Raw genomic sequence first — 24,164 nt, 5'->3', positions numbered from 1 at the left:
AAAACAAATTTCTTGCAGTAGAGGTATATAATAAAATTATATAAGGATTCTTGCCACTTAAATGCTAATATAGAAATTTAATTCTACGCTGTGTTTGTCATAATGCGGATCAATCTGCTCTCACTACCAGTTTCGGAGCCCTACTCCATCATCAGGTGAGCTTGGGAGATCCACAAAATGACAACCACAGCGCAGAGATAGTTAATTTCGACTTGTCGGAAAGTATCGGTTAGATATCAAGTCCCGAACTGGAGATAGAGGCCTGCGGGCAATGGTAGTACTTTCGTACCACCGAGGCGCAACTATCGATAGTAAAAGGATGGTAAAAGGCTTTTTTTCAGGCAAACCAAATTATAAAATAGAAAACAAATTTCTTGCAGTAGAGGTATATAATAAAATTATATAAGGATACTTGCCACTTAACTGCTGATATAGAAATTTAATTCTACGCTGTGTTTGTCATAATGCGGATCAATCTGCTCTCACTACCGGTTTCGGAGCCCTACTCCATCATCAGGTGAGCTTGGGAGATCCACAAAATGGCAACCACAGCGCAGAGATAGTTAATTCCGACTTGTCGGAAAGTATCGGTTAGATATTAAGTCCCGAACTGGAGATAGCGGCCTGCGTGCAATGGTAGTACTTTCGTACCACCGAGGCGCAACTATCGATAGTAAAAGGATGGTAAAAGGCTTTTTTTCAGGCAAGCTAAATTATAAAATAGAAAACAAATTTCTTGCAGTAGAGGTATATAATAAAATTATATAAGGATTCTTGCCACTTAACTGCTAATATAGAAATTTAATTCTACGCTGTGTTTGTCATAATGCGGATCAACCTGCTCTCACTACCGGTTTCGGAGCCCTACTCCATCATCAGGTGAGCTTGGGAGATCCACAAAATGACAACCACAGCGCAGAGATAGTTAATTCCGACTTGTCGGAAAGTATCGGTTAGATATTAAGTCCCTAACGGGAGATAGCGGCCTGCGTACAATGGTAGTACTTTTGTACCTCCGAGGCGCAACTATCGATAGTAAAAGGATGGCAAAAGGCTTTTTTTCAGGCAAGCCAAATTATAAAATAGAAAACAAATTTCTTGCAGTAGAGGTATATAATAAAATTATATAAGGATTCTTGCCACTTAACTGCTAATAAAGAAATTTAATTCTACGCTGTGTTTGTCATAATGCGGATCAACCTGCTCTCACTACCGGTTTCGGAGCCCTACTCCATCATCAGGTGAGCTTGGGAGATCCACAAAATGACAACCACAGCGCAGAGATAGTTAATTCCGACTTGTCGGAAAGTATCGGTTAGATATTAAGTCCCGAACGGGAGATAGCGGCCTGCGTGCAATGGTAGTACATTCGTACCACCGAGGCGCAACTATCGATAGTAAAAGTATGGTAAAAGGCTTTTTTTCAGGCAAGCCAAATTATAAAATAGAAAACAAATTTCTTGCAGTAGAGGTATATAATAAAATTATATAAGGATTCTTGCCCCTTAACTGCTAATATAGAAATTTAATTCTACGCTGTGTTTGTCATAATGCGGATCAACCTGCTCTCACTACCGGTTTCGGAGCCCTACTCCATCATCAGGTCCCAAGCTCACCTGATGATGGAGTAGGGCTCCGAAACCGGTAGTGAGAGCAGGTTGATCCGCATTATGACAAACACAGCGTAGAATTAAATTTCTATATTGGTAGTTAAGTGGCAAGAATCCTTATATAATTTTATTATTACAATCAAAGTAACTACGACACTGGCACACATTCTCAAGATCTCTGGACAGCGTTGCCATTCTCTCGGGAATCCTTCATGACTGCGATCAGTCCGTCTTGTCAATGTCTGATTCTGATCTTTTTCTTTTTATGAATGAAATTCCGGGTCTAATTTATTTAGAGGTAATTGATAATAACAGTCGCGCCTCGATACCTAACCCATAACATGTAATGTAATGTGGAATTACCTTATTCATCATCTTATTTTAACTTTCAGTGTTCAACTAACTAACTTACTTCATCATTCTACCATAACTTACGGGACAAATGCAGATGCATTATTAATTCATTGATTTGCTCAAAACTTGTTGTCCCCTGCCTACGCTTTTGTAAATGGCCCCATGTCAATTTTAAATTAGAAAAGTGGGAGATCTAAAATCTAATTAGACTCTGAAAAGGGGTTACTAATTTTAGCTTGCCAATTCGTTCTAAGCTAAGACTCAATTTATTATATAGAATTTAGGTTATTATCGAAACTATTATAGAAACTCTTATTACGTTGGGTATTAAAATTATACTGAAATACCAATTACAAATAATACAATTTTAGATTTTCAATACTATGAAATAAGTTGATCATTATTTTATCAATATAAGGAGACCATATACAAGGTGTTCCAATATTCCTTGGACATAGAACTACTACGTATTTTTGGAATCAAAATAAGTTCATTGGACACAATTCACCTTTATACAAAAGTGTTTCGTTTGTCCGCTAGAGGACATAAGAACCGTTATTCCGATTCGAATGAGATTTTGGGTGTATACGTTTTCCTAAGTGCTCTAAGCATTTGGCTTTTATAGAAATTAAGAAAAAGTATATGGGAACGGTGAAAACTACCCCCACCCCTACATAAATTTTAGTATAAATATTTTCCAACTCAAGCGACGACTGATTTTGTTTTCGTAAAATGGTCCCTTTAGTATTTACTACATTTTTTGTCTCTTGTAAAAAACGCCATATCGCATAGTTTTTGAGAAAAAAAAATTGATGAATTTATTTTGTTCCAATATTCCGTGGACATAAAACAACTACGTATTTTTTGAATGAAAATAAGTTAATTGCACATAATTTACCTTTAAACAAAAGTGCATCGTTTGTCCGTTAGAGATCAATAAAAAATAAACCCGAACGTTAATTAATTTAAAATTTCTTAAATTTTATAAAGGTTAAAAATTTCAAATACCAATTTGTGATACTAACATAAAATCCATATTTTCTATATTCTATATATTCCATTTCGCCCAGGCTAACTGTACACGAATTCTTCATTTAATGAACTGTTATAACTAGTATACAGGATTGTTCACAACATACGACACGGAGTATAGCTAAACAATTAGATTTTTACAAATTGTAAGTTTTGGGTTGGTTGACCCCTATTAGACTATTAGAGCTACAATTAAGTAAAAAATATTATAGCCAAATAAGTAAAAAATATTATAGTTGTATTTTTTTAAATGGAACACCCTGTATATTATTCTATTTTTAGATTCTACGATTGACATAAAGGTAAATTTGATTAAGGTTTATCACGCTTAAACCTTTCCGTTTTTGAAATATTTTCAATTTTGTGAAATAGCAGTAAAAAATTTAAGGCTTCATTTCTCCAAGGGTATCAAAGTTTTTAATACTAAATATTGTATTGAAGTATTTATATTTACTAGGTTTTGTGTTGCAATAATGAAAATTATCTACCTTATACAGAGTGCCTAAAAATTTATTTTAAATAATTACTAGCTTTAAACGGCAATAACTTGTTTAATTTAAATGGAAGACTCTGTATATTTTACGTGAATCATATGCACAATTTAATTTCCTATCAAATTGTATTATGCCATTTTTTATTTATTTCTTCAAGTTTTCGTAGAAAATTAATTTTCTTATAATTTAGACCACATTTATTACTTTACGCATGGAATATTGACATTTTAGATTTTTTTAAAGCAACATATGTACAAGATGTACAGGTGGTAAAAATAATAATATTATAAGCCCATTATTTGTTTACAAAAAAAAACTATTTAAATTTTTGTAAAATAGTATACTAATTGAATATACCACCATTATTTCCGCCCAAAAATGAGTTAATTACAAACTTAGTTGTTTTAATTAATAAATTATTCTAAATAAAATGTGAATTTGACTTAGAAATCAATATAATAATAAGTTATGAAAATGAACGTCTCTGTTGTTATAAATAAGCATTCGTCAAAAAACGATATAAAATGTATAAGGTGTTACTTTTTACCACACTGTCTAATCCACATACAAAATTCAGTTTTTTAGTATTTGGAGCAATTATTATTAATTAACGCAAACAGCTAATTAATGTAATTTGAATACTGGAATCATATTAATTGGTCCTCTTTAACAAATATTTAAACATTTTTTCTTAATTTTTTAATGAAATAAGCGAACTATATAACAATATTAGTATCTGTACTTTTTGAAAATTTGTTACATCTTTACAAATAATCTAAAATGCCAATACTCCATGGGTATAGTGATAAATGAGATCTAAATTATAAGAAAATGTATTTTCTACGAAAACTTGAAGAGATAGGTCAAAACGGTGTACAATTTGATAGACAATTAAATTATGCATCTGATTCTCGTAAAATATACAGAGTGTTCTATTTAAATTAAAGAAGTTAGCTAGAAGTGTTCTATTTAAATTAAAAAAGCTAGTAATTATTTAAAATAAATTTTTAGACACTCTGTATGGTAGTATTATTTTTATTATTGCAACACAATAATTTGTCAATAAATAAACTTCAGTAAATATTTAGTATTAAAACCTTTGATACCCTTGAAGAAATGAAGTCTTAAAATTTTTACTGCAATTTCACAAAAACTTTAATCAAATTTATCTTTATTTTAATAGTAGAAACTAAATGTAATATTATACTAGGGTGTTCCAATTAAAAAAATTCAACTGATATTTTATATTTATTTGGGACACTTTGTATTTTCAGCCCTGCAGTCCTTCAACGAACCCAAAACTTACAATTTGTAAAAATCTAATCGTTTAACTACAATACTTCGTGTCGTATGTGGTGAACAACCCTGTATAAGACCAATAGACCATTCCATATGAATTTGGAAATATATTTTTTATTTATTAAAAAAATTACCTTCAAAAAACATTCAGTCATTGAGTCATGTCCTTTTTTTTTCGCCTACTGTAATTCAAAACTTTTCAGAAATAATTTAAGTACGTTAGAAGAGATTCGTTAGATTTTCGAAATCTAAAAAAGTCTAGCAAAAAGTCTAGGACTTAGCAATCCTATCCTAGGTTGCTTTTGTAATAAATTCTTGTTAAATACAAACCTCATATGCCAAAGTAATAGAAGTTAAGAATTTTATTACACACACTTTTTATTCTTTTATATCATTAAACTAAATCAGACGTTTTATGTCTACCTGTATTTTTAAAATGTATGTAGGTATATTTTGTGTTGCAATTATGAACTGTTTTTTTTTTAAATTTGCTTTAATGGAAGAATAAAATTTCGAACAATTGCACTAGTAGTAGTTGTGGTTTTGATTAATTTTTTACAATCTAAAAACAATTTTTTGCATTTTTTTAGTAAAATAAAATTTAGAGATGTCTGCAAACTTTAGAGCTGTCTACTATTTGTTAAATTTCTAATTTAACATTCTCGGAATATTTATTTTTAGAGATAACGTTGTTTGTAACTTACAAAATATAACAAATATAATATTTTTATTAGCCGACCATACCAACAGGCAACAAGATCGGCAAAATTGTTTTTTAATTTCACTCAAAATGAGTTATTTGGGTCGTAAATGACCTAAATACAAAATATTTTATGGTGTCTGTCTGTCCGTCTGTAACACGATAACTCAGAAACCGCTAAACCGATTTTAACCAAATTTGGCACAAAATACTGTGGCACCCGAGAATCTGGCTATTAGTTTTTGGTGGGGGTGGGGGGTTGGTAAGAGGGTATGGAAGGAGGTTAAAAATTTTAAAAAATCGTAACTCCAAAATTACAGCAGCTAGCGAAACGCGGTTTTCAATTTAAGATTAGGAATAATATTTGCAACAAAATTTGTAATAACATCAAAATCAGTCAAAGTCGAAGTTTTGAGATATTCCGTGTTTCCGTAGTCCGTTTTTGAGAAAATCCGTGTGGAGAACTCCAAACTCCCATCGGACGCGACCCCAGGTGGCGGATAGGGGAAATAACCGCGGATCAAAATTGGAAAAATTCCTTTACTTTGAAATTAAAAGAACTGCCTATACCAACTTTTTATTAACATATTTTAGTATGTGCGGCTATACGTGCCTCCCGACGTCATTTATTTTTTATTTATTATAATATAATCGCATAAGTGATAGGTACCAATTAAATTTTTAGTTACGTAATCGAGGGCGTGATTTTTCAATTTATTGTTGCTAACCATGAACGTATTCGACGCCGGACTGACTAACTGGAATTTAAATTTACCGCTGAGGATTCAGGTAGTAGCTCTGCTGTAAAAATTGTCAAGTTGCCACATTTATTTATTTATTTTCTGACATTGTCATTTGTTTTGACACTTTTTAGTTTTGTATTACAAGTTTTTGGTTCAAATGAATTGTATTGTGATACTCTAAGCTTAAAAATGTTTACTAGCAGACCTTGCAGTCGAACATTGTTCTTTTTAGAACCCCTTTTAGTGCGAAGTGTAAATAGCTCATTAGCCGTTGTAAAAAACTAATCGCAACCTTATTAGAATATTTTGAACGGGAAAGCGGTAGTAATGACCCTGTATGTCTCTTAAGTGTTGTTAAGGAGGTCAATTTTGTTGATGTAAATAATAACTGTTTATATATTATTTATAACTAATTTATTTTTGTTTTCTAAAATATTTTGATAAAAAATATGTAAAAGTGGGCAACGCTGTGCCGGTCAAGCTTATGGCTCGAACACACTGACGACCAAGTCGCACCGGCCAGACCGCTGCTACCTCTAAAACCATTAAATCAAATGATACGGCGCCGCACAGTGGGGCCGATTGCCATTTTTGCGGCCAGAACCTTATAAAACAGAAGTTGCTTTTTCAAAAAGTTTTGATGACCATAGAATACAGAAAAGACCTAAATATTATATTATGCACAGAAAAAAACTTTGGATGCAGATCTGTAACCAGTGAAGGGCAGTAATGTCGAAGGTTTAGTTGTACCGTGTATAATAATTGCAATTTGTAGGGCCCGAATAATAAGTAAAATTTCTTGGTTAATTTTTAAATACAATTAATTTTTTGCATTTTTTATAAAAGTACAATACTACTTGACTATTACTAGCTATATTTTGAAAAAAAAATTCACTGATGCATACTCAATTAATTAATAAATTAGTAAAATATAAAAAATAAAATATGCTATTTAAGTAACCTTGAGTTTTATTGAGTGCCCAAAGTTGCCCAATTTATTGGCTGATGTTTTTTGAAAGATTGGACATTACCCTTCATGTATTTGTTACCATCTTGCGCAACTTTGCGCAACTTTAAAAAAAAATAATTTTAAATGTAAGTATGTCCCTGGTAGGTACTTTCAGTAATAGATACTATAGGTCTTTATGATTTATTTAGATTAAGTTCGTGTGATTTTAATAAAATCTGATACTCATGAATCGCCTGTAATCAAGCACATAGTTAGGGGGTCCAAGAGTCCTAGACCCTTCAGTCCCACCCCACCTCAAATCTACAAATTTTGTGGGTTTTAACTGAATTAATGCTTAGATCGGGGCTTAAATAATATACAATGTCCCCACTCCTTCTTTATCTTTTTAATGGAACAACATGGAGATTTGAAGTAAGGCAATATGTTTAAAAATATTACGTTTAAGTCTAAACATGACAGTTTAAAATTTAAAGATGGCGGCTTAACTTATTAAAATATCCGCACGTAAATTCAAACTATGATATGTACTAAAATAATGAACCGATTTTAAAAATTTAAGCATTTAAACAAATTATTTTTAAACACATTATATTACGCTAAATTTAAAATCTTTTAGTTGCTCCAATCCAAAAAAGGAGAAAAAAAAATTCCGGCACCCAAAACCACCCTTCCCCCGAAATGGTTATTAAAATTTTTGGAACCTCCTCATCATCCGAAATTAATTTTTAGATGCTTGCCTGTAATAGGTACACGAAAAATCGAGCCCATACTTTCTTGATTACGTGCCGACTACTCATTTTGAGACATGTGAGACCACGATTGAAAATAATTATTTTTTTACTTCTTCAAAACTAGAATCCAAAAACAATATTTATTTTTTTATCAAAGTTGTTGGTTACATACAGATAAAAAAATATATCAAACAGATCGATAAACAGACAGACAGACACATAGACATGCCACAAGACAACAATATTCGAAATGGCTTGCAAGGCAAAAGTGTAAAAGTTTGGTCATCCGGGTATTTTTTCTCACATTATATTGATGAGCTAATATGCTGGGTATATACGTGAACTATAATTTAATTAACTAAAATTTTGAAGATTGGCTACCTAGAAATTCAATTAAGCAAAAACTGTTAAATTCTATATATTTTTGGTTGATTCATATATCTTTAAAGGTTTTGGCCAACGATTCTTCAATCGGCCCCACCGTGCGCCGGCGCACACATGGCGCACACTAACGTCCTGGCCGTCCGTTGGTCGTTGCGACCAGGGGCCTGTTTCATAAAAATGAAGAGTTGAAAAGTTGACGAGTGAGGAGTTGCAAAATGTTACATATCATTTCATAAAAGTTTTGAAGAGTTGAGGAGTGAAGGGTTGAAAACTGACGAGGTGAAGAGTTGGTTAGTTTGAACAATGTTTAATTTCATTTCATAAACACTCTGCGCTCGTCATTGGGTCAAGATCTACTGACACGTCTCTACAGTTCACGAAGACCCTCATTTCTAGTTCAAATACGTTGTAGTGCACATCATATATAATGCAAAACCTACTATTTAGCAGTGATTCTGGTGAAGAAAATGTGCCACATAGGCAAAGAAAGTTATTCAGGGTTGTTCACCACATACGACACGGAATATTGTAGCTAAACGATTAGATTTTTACAAATTGTAAATTTTGGGTTCGTTGAAGGATTATTAGAGCTACAATTTAAAAATATTTTTACAAGTTACAGAGTGTCCCAAACAAATAAAAAATATCAAAGTTGTATTATTTTAAATGGAGCACCCTGTATATTATTACATTTTTAGTTTCTACGATTAAAATAAAGGTAAATTTGATTAAGGTTTATTACACTTAAACCTGGTCGTTTTTGAAATATTTCCAATTTTGTGAAATTGCAGTATAAATTTTAAGGCTTCATTTCTCCGAGGGTATCAAAGTTTTTAATACTAAATATTTACTGAAGTTTATTTATTGATCAGTTATTGTGTTGCAATAATAAACATTTTACTACCTTATACAGAGTGTCTAAATATTTATTTTAAATAATTATTAGCTTTAAACGGCAATAATTTGTTTAATTTAAATAGAACACCCTGTATATTTTATAAAAATCAGATGCACAATTTAATTGTCTATCAAATTGTATTATACCATTTTTTAACTATCTCTTCAAGCTTCCGTAGAAAATGCATTTTCTTGTAATTTAGAACTCATTTATCAATATACCCATGGAATACTGACATTTTAGATTATTTTTAAAGATGTACCAAATTTTTAAAGAGTACAGATACTAATATTGTCAATATAGTTCGTTTACTTCATTAAAAAATTAAAAAAAAACTGTTTAAATATTTGTTAAAATGGACCAATTATTATGATTCCAGTATTCAAACTACGTTAATTGACTGTTTGCGTTGATTAATAATAATTGCTCCAAATACTAAAAAACTGAATTATTTATGTGTATTAGATATGTGGTAAAAAAAACTAACCCATTAAAAATTATATTTAATTTTTTAACAAATGCTTATTTATAACAACAAAGACGTTCATTTTCATAACTTATTATTATATTGATTTCTGATTCAAATCCATATTTATTTAGAATAATTTATTAACGAACACAATTAAGTATGTAATTAATTAGTAGTTGGGCGGAAATACTGGTGGTATATTTAATTAATGGTATACTCTTTTATAAAGATTTAAATAGTTTTCTTTTTGCATACAAATGGGCTAGTAATATTATCGTTTTTACCTAAAAACGATAATATTACTAGCCTGTACATTTTGTATATTTGTTGTTTTAAAAAAAATCTAAAATGTCAATATTCTGATATTGATAAATGAGGTCTAAATTATAAGAAAATGCATTTTCTACGAAAACTTGAAGGGATAGGTAAAAAGTGGCATAATACAATTTGATAGACAATTAAATTGTGCATCTGATTCTCATAAAATATACAGGGTATTCCATTTAAATTAAACGAGTTATTGCCGTTTAAAGCTAGTAATTATTTAAAATAAATTTTTAGACACTCTGTATAAGGTAGTATAATTTTTATTATTGCAATACAATAACTGATCAATAAATAAACTTCAGTATATATTTAGTATTAAAAACTTGATACTTGATACCCTCGGAGAAATGAAGCCTTAAAATGTATACTGCAATTTTACAAAATTGAAAATATTTCAAAAACGGTAAGGTTTAAGTGTAATAAACCTTAATCAAATTTACCTTTATTTTAATCGTAGAAACTAAAAATGCAATAATATACAGAGTGTTCCATTTAAAAAAATACAACTTTGATATTTTTTTATTTATTTGGGACACTCTGTATCTTATAAAAATATTTTTCAATTGTACCTCTAATAGTCCCTCAACGAACCCAAAACTTACAATTTGTAAAAAATCTAATCGTTTATCTACAATACTCCGTGTCGTATGTGGTGAACAACCCTATATTGGAATAGAGTAAGGTAAGATGTAATGTATTATAAATGATACGATTTCAAAAGCTACGGGTGGTTAGAAAATCGACCCCTTTATGCAAATGCCAGGATCAGGATTTTGTGAAGAAAAATTTACTTCTCTTCAAATGATTCTGGATAACGACCTGAAGCAAAGCCCTAGAGGAGGAGGATTAACAGTTAAACAAATTATTGAGGTGGTTCTTCATTGGTTGGAAACGGGCGTACAATACTATGCTGTCGGAGATATGCATGGTAGATATATCCACTGCCACAGTGCATCGGTGCATACATAAATTCTTAAATGTTGCACTAAAACGAATATATCCAACTCACGTCAAATTTCCAGAGAACATGCATCTGGTTGCCCAGAATTTTCACCGCATAGCAAATATGCCACAGGTAATTTCAATGGTTTATTCATCATATTTAAAAGGTACATTTTTGAAATATTATCTATCTGCCATTTCGTTTTTAGGATGCTGCTCGTCAAATCTTCATGAATTGTGAAGAGTAGACGTAAATTTATTTTGAAACCTAAACGACATTTACTCTTCACTCCTCAACTCTTCACTATTCACTCGTCGCTCATCAACTCTTCATTTTTATGAAACAAGCCCTAGTAGACTGCACTAAAATATTATAATTTTCTGCCGCTTGTTGCCGGTTTTCTTCAAAATTAATAATTTTTTAGATGAAATCCCCCAAATTCAACGCACAATATTTTATTTTCTATAAGATATAGTGTTTTAGTGTAGTTTTTGCACACGTGCAGAAAATCCATAGAAATAGTATACAGGCTGGATCAAAGGGAAACTTAAATCTAGCCCCTTTTTTTCAAGGGTCGATTCTATTAAAAATTCAAAACATTTTTATATGACATACTCTATTTATGGTTGGTTGATACCTGTTATTATACCTTCGAGTTTCGATGTTAAAAAATAATAAAATCATATTTAAAGTTTTTCTACAACCACTTGTTTTTTTTTATTAAATTAGTTTTTTTAGTTGTATTGTAGTCATGTACAAGGAGGACAACTGTATTTTAAATATTATATTTAATTTAACGTTTTTCAAACAGGGTCTATTAGACTATATTTCTACGGGGTACATTATTTTTTAAAAAAATGAAGAGTAAAAGTAACTTAAACATTCATAAAAATAGAAGTATTTACTATTGTAGATTCTCAGTAACAATAAAAAAGAGGAATTTATATTGTAAACATTGAAATAACTGGAAGCTAAACTTTCTACCTGTTTATATTTAGAGACAGTGTCTGACGATTTTTTTTTACGATGGCCCTAATTTGTTTACGCCTAAAGTCGATACGAGCCATCAGTAGAAGTCCATATCAGTAGAAAAAAGAAACAGAATATCTCCCTTTTTGTCGGTCGCTTGTACGCAATGCTTTTTGTTCGGCCTATTTGTTCTGCTTGTTCGTGCGCGCTCGGTTCGTTCGGGCTAAAATGCTTAAGTCTGGACGCACCTTTAGGAACAATACTGTTTTTGTCCTTTATTGATATAATGCTGAAAATCTCACGAGTTACGTGTTTCACTCTACACATATTAAATTACATAGACGTAGGATGTAGAATATTTTATTATGAAACGACTGCTGGAATAGCAGGCATCGCAGATTTGAAAAACATGAAAATAACGACGTTATCGTGTAGTCGGGGTGGGAGATTTTACTTACTCCATATCACACCAGTTAAGTATTTATTAACGAAAAATCCAAGAATATTAATGAAATAAGCTCATAAATAGCAACTTCGCTTTTTAGTTAACTTGGATATTTTAACATTTCTGAAACAATATATTCTAATTGGTAAAACGTAAAGTTGGAAGACAACATGATCTACATATTATACGTCTGGCAAACTCTGGGGTGAATTGATAATGAATTTCTAATTTTTATATATATCCTCAAAATATATTCTTCCATTTTATACATACCATGATTAACAACCTCCAAAATATAATGAGTACTTCAATTTTTCTTTATTAAAAATATAACCGTGATCGCTAATGAAAAATAAATTCCACAAAACTAGAAAAGAGTTGGAAGGCGACGTGATCCGTACGGCTGGCAAGCTCTGGGGTGTCGTAAAACGAATAGAAATCTGATGGTTTTCTCGATAATAGCGTAACAATGTCGACAGATCATGGGGTGTCTTGCGTTCGGATTGTTAATGTGCGAAAATTACCTCGTTATTTGCGGTAAAATGTACCATGCCGATAATAAATATAATTTATATGGAACAATAAATATTTATATCGTTGGGATTTGTATAATTAAATTAAATATAAATAAAAGTAATATGAAGAAAATTGTAAAGGAAAATTTCTTCTTTAATAATATTGGCAAGACTTAAATATGTATAGGCCAACTTGGGTTTAAAAAATGTCTCTACCTTTGTGATAAAATACCCAGAGGGCGTTATTGAAGAGAAGATTTGAAAGAAAAATAATATTTCAGTAAGGTCAATTTGATGTAGGGAAGTTCAAGGGAATCGTTCACATACATATCGCTCTTGACATGTTAAAATAAACATTATTACCGTAGAACAAGTAAAATCCGTAAAACAGTTGAAACCAAAGAATGTTGAAACAGTTTTGAAATATAGAGTAAATGAGTTTACTAGTTTCAAAGTGTTTTTAAGTTGATACAATTAATTTTTATTTATAATTTTAAAAAAAATCGCTTTAACGAAGAGTCTCTAAAACAATAAGCCAACAAAAGCAAACTTCAACCCATATCATATACCGACATAAAAAAGGCGCAATAATCTTAAAGAAGGAGATTTTACAAAGATAGATTTTGTTAGAAAATGCGTCCGTTTCGTGAGTGTTAGAAAATGGGAAGATATTGGTTTTCCACGTTCTGTGTTGTGTACAGATAAGGCAGGACTTGCACGTTAAAATAATAATGAATAATAACTTAAATGAAAAAAAGCATAATATCCTATTCAAATATCAGAGGTAAGCCTTTTCTATTTATTGTGTGGGATAACAGTGCTACTATCAAACACCATTAAACAAGCCAGGCGCATTCGGAATACAAACCCTTTGGGTGGCGTGTAATACCACTTAGGTGAAATTTTCAGAAAAAAATATATCTTAAAAACGTGACAACATCGGTAGTAGATTAAAAACTAGAAGAACAAATTGCGGAATAAATCCGGTGGCTCTAAAGATGTTTAAAAAAGCTTTTTTTTTAATTTTGAAACTTAAATAACTCGATAATTTTGGACTTTTTTGAAGGAAAGACAAAAAAAATAAAGAACATATGGACCAAAAGAACAAATGAAGAATTAAAACATCTATATCGGGCACCGAGTATAACGGAAGTAGCAAGAGCACAAAGACTGAGATGGCTGGGACATATTGAAATACTATCTGAAGCAAGAATTCCTAGTATGATAATGAAACGTGAAATAGGTGGAAAGAGAAGGAGGGGTAGACCGATAACCAGATGGAAAAAGGATCTTGAAGAGGACTTGAAAAGGATAAGAGTGGATGGGTAGAGAATAAACACGAAGGGCAGAAATAAGTGGAGAAATACGGGGTGCGTCTCAAAAGTGGCTCACACCTATAACTTATTTATTTTTTCAGTTAAAAAAACGAGATTTGGTATGACATAAATTAGGATTGAATGACGTATTCAATTGTTTTTGGTCACATCCTCTTTCAATAGAAATTACCTACTACAACTTTTGATTTTTAAATGGCACCTTCGGTATATTTCTACTTTATTGGATAGAAAATAACACTCTGAATAGAATAACATATCATATGTCAACTTTTGACATTTTCGCATATGGTTTATTTGAAATTATAACTTGCGGTTCGTAACGAAAATATGACTCGAAATACTAAGTGTGTGGTATCAAATTCGTAAAAAATATTTTTTCCAAATATGCGAATGAGCCACCCTCGTTCCATTTGAAAAAATTGAGATATGATTAAACCTTGATTAAACATACGATTTGAGCATTTTCTAATTGGCCAGGACAAGACACTAAACACATTAGACGATCAAATCTATTTTTCCAAGGCTCCTTGATTAAGAATTAGTGTTTTTAACATAGCCATGGCACCCTACATTGAACTTTAAAATACGATGTCAAAATGTCATTTCCAAAAAAATACCGACTGTGCTGTTTAAAAATCAAAAGTTGTAGTCATTTTCGGTGAAACAAGAAGTGACCAATAACAATTGAATATGTCAATCAATCCTAATTTATGTCATATACTAACATACCAAATCTCGTTTTTTTTTATCTGATAAAATTAAAAAAGGGCCACTTCTGAGACGCACACGGTATAAACAATATCAATACATAAGATTTTTAGGCTTTTAATTTGAAAAAAAGTAAAGAGAAAATATGTTTCCTTTATTGAAACCAACCAGCACTGAAAATATTTGTACTTATTTAAGACTCACCCTGTATATACGCTCAATTTGTAAATAACAGTTTAGTTTCAATCAACTGCTGATGATTATTATTTTGGTGTATTGTGGTGAATTATTTTTTTATTTTGCTGTTCTAACATTATCATTTAAAAACTGAACTTTCTGTGAATTTGACTCAAAGTTGGTGATACACCAAATTTGGAACTTCCTTCAAGAACGGGGAAACCTACTCAAATGTACAGGGTGTCCCAGAAATGAGTGCAGATATTTTAAGGGGTGGTAGATCTGGTCAAAATAAACATATTTTCTCTTTACCATTTTTAAAATAAATTGAAAATAACCGAGTTATTTAACTTTGAAAATTTAAAAAAATAATAGCAACATTTTGAGAACCGCCGGCAGATATTGCCAACTACATCCAATTACCCGGATCATGCCCGGATTTCAGTTAATTCGACGCACTGTGTTGCCATATGGACAAGAAAGTATATGTTTAAAAGTAAGTCATAAAATCACAACACCTGAGGAGTTTGCAGAGATACATTACATTTTTAAGATTGTGATATTATTACATAAAATAAATTAAAAGTTAAATGTTTAAAAGTTAAATTAAAAAACTTACCCAACATTAAAAAAGATACTTATGACAGATCGATGTAACTGCGACAGTTCTCTTTTTCGATACACACTTAACTAAAATATACTTCATTGTGCTGCTTTACTTGTACATGCTATTATAAAAACTGCTAAAATAACAGTCCCCATTTTTAACTTAACACATTATTTTCATATAGGCTTCATCACAACAGAACCACTGATTTACAAAACACCTTGAAAAGCACACATTACACATTACTTTGAATACTACCTTTCTGAATGAATAAATGTTGAGAATTATTGTCTCTTACCGCCACTTTACGAATTACTTTCAATCTAAGAAAATACATGTTTCACTCAACAATTTTAAATACGTATTTTGTTTTTTTCGCTATTTTTTTCGATGTATTTCGACAATTCCGTCGACAGCCCAACCGTCGGCCAAGACAGTCGCGCATCACTGGTTGGTAACTGCTCACTGCTCCTTTGTCGCGCCGGCGTGTCGAGCTTGCGTCATGCGAGGTTGCCGTAGCTTCAACAATTTCAAATTCAAGACACTCGAAGCAATCAAATTCTTATTAAATTTTAAAAATAAAACAGAAAAATATGAATGGAAACAAACAAAACACAAATGAATTGATTATTGATAAGGTCACAAAAAAGAAATTTCTAAAATGTTTATCGTAACAGAATTCAATATATCGAAAACAGCCCGACGAATAATCAATTCATTTTTGTTTTGTTTGTTTTCTTTCATGTTTCTCTGTTTTATTTTTAAAATTTAATACGAATTTGATTTCTTCGAATGTCTTGAATTTGAAATTGTTGTAACTACGGTAACGTTGCTTAACATCATCGTGTGACGCAAGCCCGCCACGACGGCGCGGCTCAAAGGACCAGTTCACACGTGGCACTCTTGGCCGACGCGCGACGGCTGGTCTGTCGAAATACATCGAAAAAATAGCGAAAAAACAAAATACGTATTTAAAATTGTTGAGTGAAACATGTATTTTCTTAGATTGAAAGTAGTTCGCAAAGTGGCGATAAGAGACGGTATTCAAAGTAATGTGCGCTTTTCAAGGTGTTTTGTAAATCAGTGGTTGAAATAAAACAGAGAAACATGAAAGAAAACAAACAAAACAGAAATTAATCGATTATTCGTTGGGCTGTTTTCGATATATTGAATTCTAAATTACGATAAACATTTTAGGAATTTCTTTTTTGCGACCTGGTTGTGAATAATATGATGAATCATTTTCGTAAACGTCATAAACGTAATGTTTCAGCCTTTTAGTTAATTTTCGGTGGTTTTTGTTAAGTTTTCATTGAAAGGGTAAGTACTAAAAATAATTAATGTTTTTTTTCTATAATAATTATTAATAATGAGCACTGATAAAAGATTAAATTTAACATTCCTAATTTTTGAGAAGAAATTTGTCTATGAATTTATAAATGTAGAACTATGTAGAATGTGGATAACATAGGAGGTTGCAACACTGCAAGGTTTAGATACACCGTAGAGAAATCTCAGGTGAATAAACAAGTGGCACTAAAAAGTTTTTTCAGATTTCCCAGAAAATGTCAAGAAAAATTTTAAATTTTCAACATTTTTTTTTCGCAAAAAAAACCTCAAAGGCGTGTTTCTGGGGTTGAACTATACTACCAGTTAAAATATTTGCACTTATTTCTGGGACACCCTGTATATTATCTCATATTTACTATAAGTAAATGACGTTGAAAATATTTTTTTTCTGACTTCCATGACCTCAGTTTATTTCCTTATCTTTTTCTTTTCTTTTCTCAAACTAGGAAACTAAAATAAAATCTCTGAATTATATGAAATATGGCCTGAAATTTTATTCTGTAATTTTCTTCTTATCAACACGAGTTGGTAAATATTAGCTTAATAAAGCGCGAAAAGAACTGCCTGTTTGAGTTTAATCTTAGTTTCTCTCGTTTTCTCAATATTTTTTTTTCTTACAATAATATTCAAATTTCATTATAAATCATATTACAGTTTTGTAATAAAAATTTGAAAAGCAGCCTTAAATATGTAACTGTACTTTTGTTCCCACGTCTTGCGCGTGCGTTACTGCAACGGCATTTATAATTTAAAAATTAAAAAAGCAATTTTAGACCATTAATTAAAAGTAATAATTTTATTTGTTTATATGGTATAATATATAGTAAGAAATGGTCTTTTAAACTAGACCTGAATGTTGGATTGCCATCATCCAGTCCGGAGTTATTATTATTTAAATAAAAGCAGATCTAACCATCCCCCTCCACTTTAATTTAGCAGATAAGGGAAAATTGTTCTAACAAATAAAAATATTCAAAATTTACTGAACAATTATGAAACTATTATTTATAGTACCCCTTATCTAGGCAAAATTTTGTAAAAATTTTATTTTCTTATTGTTTATAGCAGTTGAGCCCTCTAGCGGCCTTTCTACAAACTTGAAAATAATTTCCAGTAATTTCTCATAACCTCTTTAGTTATAAATATTTTTTCCAGAGGCCCTGCGGCTAATACTTTCCGAGATACAGCCGAGAACTATTCTTAGCGGGATACCCTGTACATCTAAGATTTAGTTTTAAATATTAATGGTGAATAATATTCTGTTTTCAATAATATATTAAAAAATATTCTTTTTTTCCAGATAGTTGGAATGTTCTCTCAACTGAATACAACATCATTTAGAAAAGGCAAAGAACCAATGCTGTACGCAGTAGCCCTAGTATTTTGTTTGGAACTTGTGGCTTTAGCTGCAGCCGCAGACGATATTCAGCTGGGAAAAACATCAGATGAAAATCCCGAGGTGAGTGAGACATCCTGACGACGGTAATCGGAAAAATCCCTTTTTAATAAGGTTCTTTTATAGAAAATATACAACATTACGGCGCATAAGGTGCAAACATTGTGGCGTTTGTTAGTGTGTTTAAATTTTACTATACTAGACACATTTTTAAAAACATTTTATTACAAATTTTTAGCTCTATTTATTCCAAGCAATAAGAGGAAACACCCTCTGTTTTTAGTTTGGTTTGGACAAGAAAAATTTGTTGACATTTTTCAAGAATTTGTTAACGAAACAAAATGCGTATCGGTTATAGCTAAAATGGATACTTGGTTAGTTATAAAACTAGCTGGCTATTTTGCAAACTAACTAAAATCGCTGTTTCTGTCCATTACTTTCTAAAATATGAAATATTATTTCTTCGTTTTTTTTTCTAAATGGAATCGCTAAAAATTCTAAAATGCTTTAAATACAAGATATTTATGTTCATTTTTTAGTTCTCCATCTAACAAAGAAATAATAACAGAGTGTTCCATTAAAAAAAACGCAGAAAAACTATTTTATATATTAGACAGTTTGACAAAGAATTTTGAACACCCTGTATCATTTAAGAGTACGATATTTATAGCAAAGTAAGTGCAGACTAACTATACTTAATACCTATAGTTTTGATTTCAAGACATATTTATTTTCATTTATTTAGTAATATTTCTGAAACTGTCAAAACATATTTAATAATATCTTAGGATTATGTAAAGTGATCAGAAAAGAAGCCCAAAATGCAATAATATACAAGGTGTTCCGTTTAAAAAAAATATCCCGATCTACCCGATCCAAAATAACAGCACTTTTAGTTAATTTGTAAAATAGCTGGTTAGATTTAAAATTAGCTAAGTAATTTCGTTTTTAGTCCTAACATATCGAGTTTAAAATAAAACAGCTATAAAAAGCCTTAAATTTACAAAATTACTTCATTTCTTAAATGTTACAAAGCCACTGATTTTGTGGTTTTAGATACAAACAGTTGCTTGTGTCTTGGTTGTTGAAAATTTTACATCGAATGAAAAAAATCTACGTGTAACTCATCATCAGGAACATAAGCAAAAAACATACATACTCAAATTATTCAAAAGAAATGGTAAAGTTCCACAAAACTATGACTAAAGGAAAGTCAGAAAATTTATAGAACTGTCTAGAATAGAAATGACAGTTATAAGATATGAAGCTATATATAGCGTATATATTATGTATGTATTTTAAAATAAGATAATTAAAATTTAAGATATTTCGTCCTAGTGAGCCGATCTTGATGATTTTTAAGCAATATGTAGCTAAATTATTTGACTCTTTAGTGTCTCTTTTTAAATTAAAAACGAAAGTTCTCATCTGTCAATTACGCGAGGGAAAATAAAATGTTGACATTTTTGTGAAAGTTTGAAACACTCTGTAAAATATGTTAAGACAGCAAGGAATTTAAAAATAATTTTATCATCTAGATACATCCCTTTTCGATCATTTGTTTTTGGCTCATTTCAATAGCTTTATTTTTTTTGGAGATATTCACTTTTGAAGGAGACATTAACATTTTTTTCGTAATTTTTACATTAAAATCATGCCTTTGCTTTTGGTCCTAGTAAAGAGATATATATATATAGTTCTGGTCACGAAGCTTCTTGACATATGCTTTACTTCATTTAAACTTCTTACAGTCCATTCACTTACGTGCACGTTCCTTAGTTTAATTATAAATTTGAAAAGCTGGCAAACGGCGGTATCTTAGCCATAAACCTAAAATAAGTCGATCGTCTCAATTCATATTGTTTTTTCCAATAGACATCCATTCCATGACTTGAAATGATGTTCTCATACGAAGGTTTTTGGACGTCTAGCAAATGAGCTTGTCTCGAGGAAGTGACTGCACTGCACTTCGTGCACACCTAAATCTGTTAGCGACGTAATTTTGATTTCTATCATCATCAATTAAAGCATCATCTATAGTGGATACAACTTCTGGACTGAAAACCATCTCTGCCGTATATAACTGCCCAACAGCCAACAGACAAACAGTAGTAATATCATTTTTCAATAACAGTGATATTATTTATATTGATATTCAATATAAGAATTCAAAATAAGATATTTAATATAAGAATTTAACGGCCGAAACAACATCTGATGCCTTGAGAAAGATTTGCATAAAAAAATCGAAACGTCGGCAAATAAATGTTTTAAAAACACCCAGAAATCATTTAATTTTTAATAAAAAAAAACTATACCCAAGAAAATCACAATTGAAATATTGAATAAAGGTTTAAGAAAAGGAAAGATATCCATAGAATAAAAATAACTATTAAAATATCGGAAAAATTTGCAGGAAAACATTATACAGAAGATTAATTTTCAAATAAAACTTCATCATCTTCCGCTATTGATAGCTTACGTCATATACGCTTATAGCTTATTATTTGTAATAATTGATTTCCACTGTCCAAAATTAGTGATATACTAGATATTAAAAGTTCCATGAGTAGGCTAATTCGTAATAAATATAAAGTCAACAAGCAGGATCAATATATAACTTATTTCAATAGGATCTCATCAAATGAACTTCATTCCCATTTACTGTCTGGAAACTCCTGGAAGACATGTCCTTCTTAATACATTCTTATCCTTGAAGCAATTCTTGAAAGTTCGTAATAAAATAAAATCGGAGAGCGATAATCAAGAAAGTTTTCCTTAGAATATAATTCCACGGTATTAGAAAAGTATCAAATCAAATTTTTCGTTACACAAGTAGGGGTAAGATTGATTTCAAGGAATTCGCAGAATTTTAAAATTAGTTTCAATTTCGTTTACAAAAGGGTATCTGACAAAGGTAGTATTTAACTCAGAGTGAGTACTTCTTAACTAGAAGGATAATGTTTAAATAATTCATCATCATCATCATTGCCATTACTCGCTAACGAGTATTTGGGAGGCACCAGAAGATGGTTATGCAAGACGTTTTCTTTCATGAGCTTTTCTTGATTGAAAAGGTCGATACGTGATGATATCTCTCTACCGTACTCCGGACACTCAAAATTCTCATTACTTTGTTGCCTCTTTACTTTTTGGTTGTTGTTGTTAACTGAGTTTACAATTCTTCTCCATTGCATTCCCCTTTCAGTTTTCATGGAAAATATCCTTGTATCTTTTGAGTTCTCCACCCGGTTTCCTCTTACCGTCTACAAGCTCACCTTGCCCACCCCTTCCGAGATTTCGGTAGGGGGTTTCTTACCTCCTGCATACGTGACCAGCCCATCTTAAGCGGGATTTAGTAATCATTATTTCAGAGCTTTCGCAGCTAGCTTTCTCAGAGACCGATACGTCTGAGACACGGTGATACCATTTTTACAGTTGGTTACATTGTACATTGTTACTTTTGGTGTACAGTTGTCTAAGGTGTCTCTGTTGCAACTTGGTTTAATGCGTTTATGTGCCGGCGGTAGGGCACCCAGGTTTTGCTTCCATAAAACATGGATTATACGCTCGGTACACTGTAGGTTTCGTTTTTGTGCTCAAGTAATGGTTGTAGAAAAGCCTGTCTTTTAGTTTCCAGAATGCTCTTGAGGTGCTGCTAATTCTGTGCTGAATTTCATAGTCGATATTGGCGTTTTCGGAAATCAAACTGCCGAGGTGATTGAATTCCACTACATATTCCAACAATGCTGTAAAAATCAGAGAAGAACCTGATTTTTACCAAGGACTGTATATATTCTAAAGGACTGTTCGATCGCGTCAAATCGCCGCTATCCTAGTCGCCGTGGAATGCTACGTCACGCGCTGACCAGCGCTCCACAGTGCGGCGGATGGTTATTCTAGCGGGACAAAATCTCAAGCGCAATGTTTGGAACTTAAAATCTAAGAACGTAGCAAATGGTCTAATATATAGCAACTATATGGTTAAATTTATTTATGTATTAACAACTTAATTTATTAATAAATAAATACAAGATAATAAAACTATGATATTATTCGTACATGACACACAAAAACCGTATTGTAAACTATTGCCAAATACATAAAATTATGACATCAAAAAAATCTTTAGCAGTTTTTTTTTTAATTAATTTGTAATCTTGTGACACCCTCTATAATTTATTTTAAAAAATATATTTTATTTTGAAAATAATAAATAAGATAGATATTTTAATTTTAATTTTAACACTCGGTAATTGTAAATTCATATATAGTAAGTATCTAAGACAATTTTTTAAACTCAGTGCCTTTTGATGGAGTTATTTTGTTTTTATACTATCCGATTGAAATGAATCTTTTTGGGCATTCACCTGTTAAGCTTGAACTCCCTGTGACTGTGACTATCTGTGTTGGTAACTATTGGTAACTCAAAAGATCTACATCATTCAATATATCGATATTTGAAAAAAAAGTGAAAGTTTGATATCTGCAGAACAAAGGCACGAAGGGTTTTGACAAATAATATACGTACAGTAGAAAAGTACATACCTTTGGCAATCTTCAACGTAATATGGCTTTCTAATAAAATGTATAAGCACTTGTAAATATTTTGTTTTCGTATGATCTCTGCCTTGCTGAGCAGAAAACGACCAAATTTGGTTGATAAAAAGGTATCGAAATACAAAGAATATTCATGCATTTTTGTATCAATTGGAATGTCTACTATTTATTCTTATCAGTACACATTTTTTGGCTTATTTCTAACCAAACGCTTTTGTCCCGCTAAATTTATCTTCCAACGCACTGTGAGCTCGTCCGTCAAATGCAAAAATAACTGTCACTGTCTAAAATCTTTAGCGCCAACTTCAACTCGGTCTGTAGATGACGTAAAAAAACTGACACTGCAGGAAGATAGGAATCGAACTATCCTATCCTTGGATTTTTACAGCATTGCTATGATTTTCCGGGGGAGTACACATGATTTTAGTTTTATTGATGTTCAGCTTAAGACACAATCCGTGTGTGCCCAGGTATATGTGTTCAGCGTTTCTTGTAATTGCTGCAACGTTTTTGCAACTAAAGCGCAATCATCAGCGTATTGAAGTTCTATGATGAATTTTATACGTATATTTGTCCCGAGTCTTTTTATGTTGAACAGACCGCCGTCGTATCTGTATCTAATGCCCATTCCTCTTTCCTGCAGTTTGCTGTGCACTATAATAGAGACCACTGTCCATGTTACAATATGTTTAATAGGAGAGGTGCTAAGACACATCCCTGCCTAACTCCAGTATTTGTTAGGAAGGGGTAGCTCAGTAATTCATAATGTGACGCTCTAGACTTGTTGTAATGGAGGCTTTTAGACACTGTAAGAAATTTATTGGGCACTCCGAACTTTTGCATAATAGCCCGAAGTGCATCTATGTTTACAGAGAGTCGAAGGTTTTTGTTAGGTCGATGAATGCAATATAAAGTTTACTCTACTGCTCCTTTACTTTTTCCTGTAATTGGCGGACGGACAATATGGACCCAACGGTTCCGCGGTTGGTGCGAAAAAAATAATTCGTAAAATAGTGAGGAAGTAAGAAATGATGGCCGTGGTACTAAAGCTGCCTTTTTTTAGATTCGTTTCGTCAAAGTTTCTGCCTTAATTTAGATTCGTCGTTTTTTTAACATATTCCACAGGGTGTGTCAACCTTTCAACAA

The 24,164-nt window shown here is 31.5% G+C and overlaps 1 protein-coding gene across 1 annotated transcript in view; it reads left to right on the top strand.

The window, feature by feature from the left end:
• LOC115890891 (prothoracicostatic peptides) overlaps positions 1-24,164 on the top strand; it is a 339,736-nt gene that overhangs the window by 294,813 nt on the left and 20,759 nt on the right. The window contains exon 2 of the mRNA XM_030911241.1: positions 18,363-18,521. Within this exon, the coding sequence (XP_030767101.1) occupies positions 18,372-18,521 (150 nt within the window). The 5' untranslated portion in view covers positions 18,363-18,371. The remainder of the gene's footprint in view (positions 1-18,362; positions 18,522-24,164) is intronic.

This window comes from Sitophilus oryzae, unplaced genomic scaffold (genome assembly GCF_002938485.1).
Source record: "Sitophilus oryzae breed Bouriz unplaced genomic scaffold, Soryzae_2.0 scaffold_937_pilon_pilon, whole genome shotgun sequence".
In the NCBI taxonomy this organism is placed as follows: Eukaryota; Metazoa; Arthropoda; class Insecta; order Coleoptera; family Curculionidae; genus Sitophilus; species Sitophilus oryzae.
This window is presented reverse-complemented; position numbering and strand designations above follow the sequence as displayed.